At 36.4% G+C, this 11,358-nt stretch overlaps 2 protein-coding genes across 2 annotated transcripts in view; one reads left to right on the top strand and one right to left on the bottom strand.

Annotated features, from left to right (window-relative positions):
- Window positions 1-6,504, top strand: part of kdn (citrate synthase) — a 29,664-nt gene extending 23,160 nt beyond the window's left edge. Inside the window, exons 3-4 of the mRNA XM_018522844.1 lie at window positions 1,854-2,777; window positions 4,460-6,504. Coding sequence (XP_018378346.1) covers window positions 1,854-2,777; window positions 4,460-4,726 — 1,191 coding nt within the window. The 3' untranslated portion in view covers window positions 4,727-6,504. The remainder of the gene's footprint in view (window positions 1-1,853; window positions 2,778-4,459) is intronic.
- On the bottom strand, window positions 5,403-10,647 carry Arl5 (ADP-ribosylation factor-like 5). The gene is made up of 3 exons (XM_018522845.1): window positions 10,267-10,647; window positions 9,013-9,457; window positions 5,403-8,927 (listed from the first exon to the last, which is right to left on the bottom strand). Exons 1-3 carry the CDS (start codon window positions 10,310-10,312, stop codon window positions 8,879-8,881), a joined length of 540 nt encoding a protein of 179 aa, XP_018378347.1. The 5' UTR covers window positions 10,313-10,647; the 3' UTR covers window positions 5,403-8,878.
- Window positions 10,648-11,358: the final 711 nt, after the last annotated feature.

Raw genomic sequence — 11,358 nt, 5'->3', positions numbered from 1 at the left:
CTAAAACTTATAGGTTTTGTTCAGCAGGTCATAAGCTATAACATATGAGAAAACCATTTGATTTAACCGAAATCCAATTTCATATAGGATTAGTGCGGGGTCCTTTGGATCAAAGATCCTGTGATAACCTTCGCGGGGAGTTACAGGTCTCACTTTTGCTTTATTGCAATTTTCAAATTTCCAATCTCAAGGTTGATAACCGTAAAGTCACCTTATCTCGCAGCCACGAGGTTGGGACTCCTCGCAGAATATTGTTAGTGTTAATTAATAAATGGGAAATATTAACGGTATTCAAAATAAATTATACCGTGTTAAGAATGTAAAACAATATAATTAAGAAGGCGCGCATACACCACGAACGCCAGATGTGGATGGCTTAAATATTTGTATTTGAAATATTACAATAAAATAGACGTTTCGGTCTTAAATTAGACTTTCCTCAATATTACAAAAATTGTCGGAAATAAATTATTACGTATATAAGTAAATTAAAAATATTACGAATATAAATTCTATACGTTGTCAGCGGAGGATTTTATAACGCTCAGTAATAGATTTGATTTTGATAGACGCAACGGTGTTCCATACAAATCAGATTGTCTACCGGATCCCGATAAGTGAACCAAAGCCAATAAGTGCACACTTTGCTCAACATCAATACAACGCAAAAGTTCCAATTTCTATTAAACATTATGTGTAAATTTTCTTAAATTAATAATATTGACAGTGTACAACAAAAATATTTTATATGAAAATACATTTGGAATACCAAGTTTAATTTAATTAAAAACAATCTGAATAAATAGTTTAAAATTTACATTATGTGTAAAATTTTTCTTAAATTAATATTAACATTATGTTTAAAATTAATATTACGTGTAAATTTTCTTAAATTAATAATATTGACAGTGTAAAACAAGAATACTTTATACCATAATACATTTGGAATACTAAGTTTAATTTAATTAAGTACCATCTGAATAAATATTTTTTAATTAACCACGTCAAGAGAATAAAAAGATGAAAAGATCAATATATAAAACTTTTTTTAACCAACCTGCGTTGAACGATAAAATCCAGGACCTAGAGTCAATGTGATTGTGCTCAGAGTCAAAAACGTTATATCAATTTTCGTACGTGTCAGTTTATATACATTCCCTGCGTTAGCAATGGAAAGTTCTAGAGTTATGTAGAGGACGATATTTTAAGTAATGGAAGATATGATTCGGGTAACTTTTCCGTATCATTTTGTTTATTGATAACGTGTGTTTGTTTTTGGATGAATATCATTTCTGATGTAAATCTTTTATGGAAGAAAGGTTCAGTATCCAGAATTTCTATGTCCTCCCAATTAAATTTGTGATCAAAATTCACCTGATGCTGTGCTACCACACTGTGAAGGCTGCTCGAACTGGCAATGTTAGATTTATGTTCTTTTATTCTAGTTCTTATTTTTCTTTTTGTTTGCTCAACGTATGAAGATTCACAGCTCAGGCAATTAATTTTATAAACTACATTACAAAGTTCCATTTTGTTAAGCTTGTCTTTACCTGTTTTAATAATAGAATTAAGTTTATTCATTGGTTTGCGCATCTGGCGTTCGTGGTGTATGCCTTCTTAACTATATTGATTAACGGTATTCTTGAAGAAGATTATCGAGAAATTTGAATATTTTAATAAATAAACTTGAAACTTTAATCTTTCATGATTATATTAAAATTATTGAAATTAATTAGAATAAACTTAAAAAGCTTAGAGAATTTAGGCAGCCGAAAGAAATCTAATCGAAAATAATTGTTGCAATAATATTAGTTTTTTTATTGCTCATCTAACATACTTTGCTTTGAATGCAGATGTACGGTGGTATGCGCGGCATCAAGGGCCTCGTGTGGGAACCATCGGTACTGGATCCGGAGGAGGGTATCCGATTCCGCGGGAAGTCAATTCCCGAATGCCAGAAACTCTTGCCGAAGGCATCCGGTGGCGCGGAACCGCTGCCGGAGGGTCTCTTCTGGCTGCTGATTACTGGCGACGTGCCTACGGAAGCGCAGGTGAAGGCCATCTCGCAGGAATGGGCATCCAGGAGCTCGTTACCCGAGCACGTGGTTAAGGCCCTCAACAATTTCCCCAAGACTCTACATCCGATGACGCAGTTCTCCGCAGCGATTACGTTGCTGAACAGCGAGAGCGAATTTGTTAAGGCGTATAACAAGGGTGTGCACAAAAGCAAATACTGGGAAAGCGTGTACGAGGACTCGATGAATCTGATCGCCAAACTGCCGGTGGTTGCCGCCACCATTTACCGTAACATCTACAAGGGCGGCAAGGGTTTGGGCTCCGTCGACGCTGGTCGGGACTGGTCCTGGAATTTCGCTAACATGCTCGGTTATGACAATCCGCAATTTATCGAACTGATGCGTCTCTACCTGACGATCCATTCAGATCACGAAGGTGGTAACGTGTCCGCTCACACCACCCATTTAGTAGGATCCGCCTTATCAGATCCGTATCTATCCTTCTCCGCTGGTATGAATGGTCTTGCCGGACCACTGCACGGTTTGGCTAATCAGGAAGTGCTGGTGTGGCTGGAGAAGTTGCGTGGTCAAGTCGGCGACAGTCCCAGCGATGACAAACTCAAGGAGTTCATCTGGAATACATTGAAGAGTGGCCAGGTCGTGCCCGGCTACGGACATGCCGTTCTCAGGAAAACCGATCCGAGGTACACCTGCCAGAGGGAGTTCGCGTTGAAACATTTACCGAACGATCCGTTATTCAAGGTAAATCGCGCATCTTATTGCAATGTTTTAAGTATAGTAGAAAGATTTTATTCTGCTTTAAATAAAAAAGAAAATAACCGGATTCATTAATCCGCCTCTTTAAATATTTAAGAATATTGCCATAAAGATTGAGAAAATTAACTTCGAAATATTCAATTCTTTTCAACATTACATTTTTATTTGCACACACTGAGAAAAAAGTTATTAACTTGACTAAATGCGTTTAGTTCGTAGTGATTATTTTTAGTAAACGAGAATGGATTGAAATGAATTAAAAATTCCAATTTATTTTAATTTATTCGAGTTCGCGCTTTAGAGGCCGGAGCTGGATTGAAATAAATTGATATCTGAGGGCATAAATTTGATTTTGTTTATGAAATGAATAGAAAAGAAAACGACTTGAAAATAAATCTTTCTATATAAAGTGAAAAGTGAAAAATTTCTCCATTAACTTCAACGATTAAAATTTTCGCTTTTCACTTTCCATCCTAGGGATAAAGTTTCATGATTGATACCCAGGACATGACATACATATTTCCTATTTTCATAATTTTGAACTGTAATGTATTCATAGTTTACAAATCATATAAAAATATATATACTAAGATTTTATTCGGACCGACAGGAAATTAAAATACTAAGTATAAGCATATTCGGGCCTATGACGGTCAAAGCTAAATCTTTTTTGCCTAAATAATTCCCAGTGAATTATGTATATCCTATACATGTACATGCATATCATATTTTTGTAGTTATTCAAACTGCGCGCCGAAATTTTTTTGGACTTTATCTTACGCAATTAAACTACTGCAATAATATCGCAAATTAAATTAAATTGACAATGTGCTGAAAACCTTAAATAAATTTATTGCGAAAAATATTACCTCGCCGGGACTTGAACCTGGATCTTTTGTATTCCGTACGAGCGTCTTAAGCCATTAGACAACCGAGGCCTAAAAATTTCGGCGCGTAGTTTGAATAACTACAAAAATATGATATGTATGCATGTACATATATAGGATATAGATAATTCACTGGGAAATTATTTAGGCAAAAAAGATCTAGCTTTGACTGTCATAGACCCGAATATGCTTATACTTAGTATTTTTGTGAAGTGAATTCGAACGAGGCTCTTCTTATTTATAATTTTGAACTGGGATGTACTAATGGCTAACTTATTTACGCCATAAGTATTTTTTTATTCAAATAGAAATATGAAATGAGCTATTCATTATGTTGAATTGGATGATTCATGTCCGTATTAGATTATTTTTTTATTGAAATAAATTAAAATACAAAAGAGCTATTCATTATGTTGAATTCAGATATATTCATGGATTCGAAAAATCAGAAATCAGAAATGTCGAAATGAATTTATTTCTATCCATTTCAATTTATTCTCGTTTAATAGTCAAATATTTAAATTAAATATACAGTAGGTCATGTGTCAACATATTAATTGTTTGAATTAACAAATATTTGTTTAAAATCAACAAATATTTGCTTAACAGTCCGTTACATTTAATTGAATAAACTAATATTTTTTTTAATCAGCAACTTTTTTCTCAGTGTATAGTCACACTATTCGGAATTCATTTAGCATAATTCCGATTTAATTCTAAGTTAATAATTTGCATCAAATTTTAATATTAATATCAATGTTGATGTTTTCTCCTTTACAGCTTGTCGCGCAAGTGTACAAGGTAGTACCGCCAATCTTGTTGGAGACTGGCAAGGTAAAGAACCCATGGCCGAATGTGGACGCGCATTCGGGTGTGCTGTTGCAATACTATGGCATGAAGGAGATGAACTACTACACGGTTCTATTCGGCGTGTCGCGTGCGTTGGGCGTGCTCGCTTCTCTCGTTTGGGACCGCGCCTTAGGATTGCCCATCGAGAGGCCTAAGTCCCTCAGCACCGATCTCCTTATAAAGGCTGTCAAGGCTTAAGAACCGTTTCTCACTGGATCGACGATCGACCAGCATCACCTCGGAGTCTCGTCGTCTCCTGACCTCGATTTTGTTCGAGCGTCAACCGCGGCGCCGGGAACTTTGATAGGATATCATTTTGATACCAACTTCGACGGAGACACCTCAACGAGCCCGCGCCTTATTGAGTAAATGATAGTGCGATTGGGAGAGAGCGAGAGAGCGAGAGAGTGAAGAATGAAAGAGACACAAGGCTAGGTATTAAACACGACAAATAATTACGTCTAATGTATTATCTAAATGTAGAATTATTAAGAGCAGACACATCAATGTTCCCCGTCAACGAATTCGCATTAATTCTCTTCCCGCTGTCGATACTTTTAATGAATGACGATAAACAGACATTTTAATTACACCAACATACATATGTAGATATACATATGTATATACATTACACCTGTATAAATTAATTATATACATATAATATGCTTAAAAACATATGTTTTAAGCTAAATTGTTACAAAGTATCAATTGCGGGGACAGGCTTAAATGGGTGTTCTCGCAACGTAGCTGCTTATATAAGTGGAAACGTAGATTGGTCCAATAGTGAAAACTGCCAAAATTGCGAGGAAACCCACGATAGTGCAAAAAGTCCAGAGGATAACTTTTAGATATCTAAGTATTAAAATTTTTAGACCTCTAAATATTTCTCAGGTGTCTAAAAGATGTCTCATGGAATTTATTTATAGAAACACACACACACAAGATAAAAAACGCGTCAGAAATAGGTAATTATTGTAAATAAAGTCATCGCTCAATACAAAGCAACACGCCGACTACCGCTAGAAATTTAGGGAATTTAAACTACGCAAAATCTACGGCGATAGTTAACGTGTTAGCCTAACGACGTAAAGTCATAAATACAATAGAAAGTAGAGACTCGAAATCTAGATTTATTGCGTAAGGCAACATAAACGTTCAAGAAACATCACCATCTAAAAGATAATTTAATTTAGATCAGACATCATTCAGAGAATTTTTTTTATACCTGGCATTTTTATGTTATTCGGTGATTAGACATGAATTAGCAACCGTCACGTTGTTGTCTTGCCTCGTCACACAAAAAATTGCACCCTGATGTGTATCATATTTCTTTTTCGAATTGGTGGATTATTTTAGAAATTACTTTCGAAATTTATTGAATTTTTTTAGCAATAGAACGGTGTCATAAAGAATAGATCTTGAAAGCAATAGTCAGCACGAACGCCAAAAGGCGAACGTGCTAATTAGCTCAGACGTAGATCTCCTTCCTTACGAAAAAATACATTTTTGGCGGTCCAAAATGACACTCAAATTGAGTGTTAATCCTCAATTAAAGAGTTAACACTCAATTAGGTGTTATTTCGGACCGTCAAGAGTGTATTTTTTTATAAGGGCTGGTCGTTGTTTACTGTCCCACTTCCCTCAGGAAATTCATTCTAACTGTAGACGGAATAAATACTGTATCTATGATTCTGATTGTTTTTGGAATGGCAAAAGAAATGCTGTTGCTGTACGCGAGTTGCAGTAGTTGAATACTTAACGGCATACAATGACGCAGAGTGATTGAGCATACTTAAAAATAGTGTTTATAGTCTCGTCGAACGGCATACTCGGTCGTATCGTGACGAGAAACCGCCGTGAATACAGTGTAAAATTAAGAAGCATGACCAGTGGTGGTGGAGCCACTGTTATAAGAATGAATGAGTGTGTGTATATCTTATTTATAACGAATGTGAAAATAAATGGATCAAAGGTAATCGTAGCTGACAAATTTTTCTCCTTCGGGACTTAGGATTCACAAAGCACCGTTCGCCTAATCGTTCGCCTTAGTACGTAACCCCAATAGTCTACGATATTTATCGCTGAATATTCTATCAAAATATCGAAAAAAGCTTTGGATAAAGAATAAAATTTAAAAAGCTTTTAAAGCGATACTCAGTAAGGTATTATCAATTTTAACACCGAATGAAATATGCTTAATCTAAAGACAATAAAAAACTTATGTACATTTCTTACTGAAATGCAAATTATAAGAATTAGGAAGTAGGATGGTATTATCGTGGTAAATAAAAGTACAGCAAATCCGTATATTTCTTATTGATAGAAACTGATTTTTAATTTATTTGACATCCCATACTTTTAGCATTTTTATTATTCATTAAAGTCGAACAGGATTCCCTGACTTATACAATTATATTAGATAAAGACTAATAATCGGAAATGATTGATTTTAAAATCGTTATTTCGATAGACTCGACAGGTCGGGCTGAGTTTGCAAAAGCACGAATCACGTTTTTCACGTGCACGCTCGTTCCGCCAACATTGCGTTAAAACAACCTATGTCTTGTACTTTACACATTCCAAAAATTTTATTTTTTTTACACAATTACAGTTAAATAGAGAAGACGGACGCCGTGGATAAATTCGACGAGTGTAGATTCGGTATAATATACCCCGCATAGAATTTTGAGGAGCAAACAATGTACACGGGAGATACGACTCTTATGTGTCACCAACATTTAAGAACCCGTTTCTCAATATGAGAAAGCTAGCGTTAACTTTTAAGTGTTATGATCTCACTCTGGCATTAGACGGCATTTATATCTCACCGCGTGATGTTAACAACGCCTGTACAGTCATCTTTGCGTGTACCCATTAATCTTTTAGAGCACACATTGACAATTTCCCTTTTTTTTAAAGCTACGATAATTAATATTATATCTATTGGAGTATTTAACGCTACAAAAAAGATAGATTACATTTACAATTTAAATAAAGCAAAGACGAGACAGCTGTCAAAGTTGGAGACAAGATGATTCCTTTGTGTCACGGACTTTCATTAGTACATCCCATCATCCTGGCGGCACGCAGTAACCGCAGGTGAATGGAACCGGAAGATACATTTCCTTAAATAACTAAAAATTCGCGCTTTAGTTAATAACATCACTTGAAGCAGTTACAGTAATGAACTATATCAATTAGATATACATATGAAACTTATAATATTATTTCTCACTGCCAAGAAAAATAAAACGGAACAGGTTGAAATCGTTCAGCGAATCAGTGAGTCAATAGGCGAGTGTTTGATTTGAAGCTCCCATTCACCTGTCGCGATATTACGTATGTCGCATCCTAAGAATATCATCAGCCTTCCATCGAGCTTTATCAGCCCATCCTTCGTTGTGCTTTTTTCCCACGCGTCATGTAAGTCATATCGGTTACATGATATAATCAGCAAACAACTGTCTCAGAATTGAATCCACGTATCACAGAGCAGTTCATATTCTGCCTTGAGAAATTTTCCTCAATTGGGTTACCTGGCCATGAATCTGCTCGGCCCTTACGTACGGAAATGTCGCAAGATTTTGCACTTTTTCTCTCGTCCGGCATTATATTTCTTTCTCATTTTTTACAGAGCTCGCTCTCTTAACGAGAAGTATAAAAAACTATGTACACTTTCTTGCGTTCTTACATATGAACTGAGTACGAATAACGAGTTGCCTCCCTCCATTTTAACTGCCTGTTTTACTGCAGAATTTTACTGTAGGTGGACGGGATAAGAAATCTCTTACTTTTATCATGCAAATGATAACATAATTCGCATAAGAAATCGATAATTCCTCTTTTAACGAATTAAATTATATACTTGTTATGTTCACACACAATGATCATTTAACTATGATAATCAACCAAGCATACATCTTGTAAATGGACGCAAAAAATAATTATCTTTCTTTTTAGTACTCGCTTAACATTTCGCTTTGTACATTTGCTTTGTACATTTCTACTTGTCTTCATTCTTTTCTTATCTCTATATTGAACGAGTTGAGGCTTGTTATGTCATAAGAACAATATCAAAACTTTCCTTTGATTGCATAAGCAGCCAGTGTAATTAGTAGCTGTAGAACAGACCCGTCCACCGTTCTTTAAGTGTGGCTGCTGCAATAAAATGATCGGATGCACTTTGAGGATCATACCAGGAGATTGAAATCAATGAACGAAATGCGACAGCCCATGCTGTTTTCTTCTTTCGTATAACTGTCAAAGTGTGTAACCAGAACTAACTTAGCTCAATAACATATTTTACATTTTGGATATTTCATTACTTATAAATGACTTTCATAATGTACGTCATGTCTTTTTTAAACGTCCGACGATCCATTCCAGTCCCTGGTACAATCTGAAACATTTTTTATTATCATTTATTTTAGATTTTATTCCTCTATCCTGCTAGAAATAAGTTCATAATCACGCTATGGTCTTACCCTTCTCCAGTGAGGGCGCAACAGCTCTGTATATGCCATTGATGTTTTTTGATAGATGTTAGATCCAATTGTCTTGAAATCTCAGCTGCAGTCATGCTGCCCTTTAAGTCTTGTTTATTGGCGTAGACCAGAACATTGGCTTTACTCAATTCCTCGTGGTTTAGCATCGAATAGAGCTCTTCCCTAATCATACCAAGTCTCTCTCGGTCAGTGCTATCTATGACCATAATGATAAATTCGGTATTCGTGTAGTAAGTAGACCAGGCAGCTCTCAAACTCTGCTGACCACCCAAATCCCACATGATAAAATGAATATTCTTCCACACAACTTCCTCTACGTTGGACCCGATGGTCGGAGACGTGTGGACAACTTCATTCATCAGGAATTGATATAATATTGTTGTCTTTCCGGCATTATCCAGACCAACCATAACTATTTTATGCTCTAAAAACAATAAATTTTTATTATAAGGTCTGTTTCTTTATAGCTAAACTAGACCATATAGACAGATAAACATTTGAAGTTTGGTGAAAGTAAGATAGAAAGTTTTAGCATTATTCAATGCAATGACAAAGAATAAATGTCTAATTTAGTAATTTTGATTTATATCCTTCTAGATATAAAGAATAATGTAATGAAAGTATAGATCAAATTAAAATATAAGTTGCAAGTTGAGGATTTAAATTTAGGGGTCAAATCTTCAGATACAGAATGTGATTTATGTTCTTTTTTAACAATGTAGATTAACTTTAATCTCAGTTTAATTTATTCTTTATCCTTTTCTGATTATTAAAACTAGAAAAAAAAATGAAAAGTAAGTTAAACCAAGATTAAAACCGCGTACCCCTGATCTTAATCTACAGTGATAGGAACAGGTATTAGTAGCATATGTTAACAAGTTAGAGAAAGTAGGCCAATGAACATGCATAGAATTTCCAGTAAGAATATCATCTGATTCATCAAGTCACACAGCTCTACATCAGATTCTTGATAAAATTGACGACTCCAAGAAAAAAAACGCTTAAAATAATACTCGCGTAAATTTCGTGAGCGTCTTATTGTAGGCCCAAAGTACTTCCTGACAAGTTTTACGTGCGAGTGACCGACCCTTTCAATTAAACTGACAAATCATAGATCGCTGATCGGCAATCGGTCGACCACCTAGCACGTGTTACCACAAACATATACAATGATAACGTACAAAGGGAGCGGTGGGAAGAACTATGACTCATGGATCTTATCATAGTATTTACCTTCGTTGCCGAAGAAGCTCCACAGCTTCGCGAACAGCAGGCCCATGTTGAGTGATCAGCTAGGGACTAATCGAATATAATCCGCTTGACGTCACGAACTCACCGTCTCCTTAGGAGAATGACTCGGGAACAGGGCGGTTCATTGTCTCTCGGAGGGGTTATGTTCGCTTCCGCGATGACGAAATGTCGTTTATGTGCGACGACGGCTCACAGACCGACGTCATAATCGCGTCGGAACGTCGACGCGGACGCTGGCAATATACAAATGCGATCGCGATAACGATTGGAGCTGCGATGGGAGAGGAACAGGCGAGAAATCGACGGAGTACGCGAACAGCCTGTCTAGCTGTCCAGTTCAATCGGGTGAAAGCGCGACATGTTGCTCTTCTGTACGACAAGTGTCCGCACGCCCCGAGCGGGGCGCTGCTGCGCGCTCGGCAAAGCTCGGCAAAGCTCGGCAACATTCGGCAATGGTCGGAAGCGTTTAGTTCAGTCGGTATCTTACTGGTTTCTCTTATCGATAGTATCGATACGTAGATTACGTTGTTTTATGAAGATGATGTTGGTGCCGCCAGGCGACGCTTGGCATCATGGATAGTTTCAGCTTGTGCCGCTGGCGGCGCTGCGATCGATTTAAGGTTTCTTCGACTAAATTCCGATTTTCGACTAATTTAATCGACTGTAATTGACAAGCTTTTATCCGTGATATTTTATTAGCATAGATATATAGAACTTATTGAATTAATCGGAGTTTAATCGAGATTTTGTCTCTACTCTGAAGTTTGCCACTTTCGTTATTAGTCGAAGACGATATACATGATAACTGGTACTGCGAAAGTACAGCGTATGATTGCCTAACCTGAAAATAGTCGTTACAACATTAAAATGAAATATTAGAGTAACTGACTGGATGTTCAGTTGAAGTGCATAAATTTCTATCAGGATCATATATTGAACAGAAATATCATAGCTATACATCCACGATTATACAAGTGTTCGTGGATCATCGAAGTGCAGCGGTTTCCAGACGATTTCAGAAGTCAAGCATAGTAAATGGCGGTATGCAACCGGATGGGTGACCGCTTCGAAGTA

The sequence above is a fragment of the Trachymyrmex cornetzi genome, unplaced genomic scaffold (genome assembly GCF_001594075.2).
Source record: "Trachymyrmex cornetzi isolate Tcor2-1 unplaced genomic scaffold, Tcor1.1 scaffold138, whole genome shotgun sequence".
Taxonomy (NCBI): domain Eukaryota; kingdom Metazoa; phylum Arthropoda; class Insecta; order Hymenoptera; family Formicidae; genus Trachymyrmex; species Trachymyrmex cornetzi.
Note: the sequence above shows the minus strand (reverse complement) of the source record. Positions and strands in the feature narration are given on the sequence as shown.

Bases quoted from the DNA above. Each gene is read 5' to 3' on its own strand.
- Arl5 (XM_018522845.1), bottom strand. From the start codon at position 10,312: ATGGGCCTGCTGTTCGCGAAGCTGTGGAGCTTCTTCGGCAACGAAG. The intron at 9,458-10,266 runs GTAAATACTATG...TATTGTTTTTAG, and splicing joins GAGCTTCTTCGGCAACGAAG to AGCATAAAATAGTTATGGTT. The intron at 8,928-9,012 runs GTAAGACCATAG...AAAATGTTTCAG, and splicing joins TGCGCCCTCACTGGAGAAGG to ATTGTACCAGGGACTGGAAT.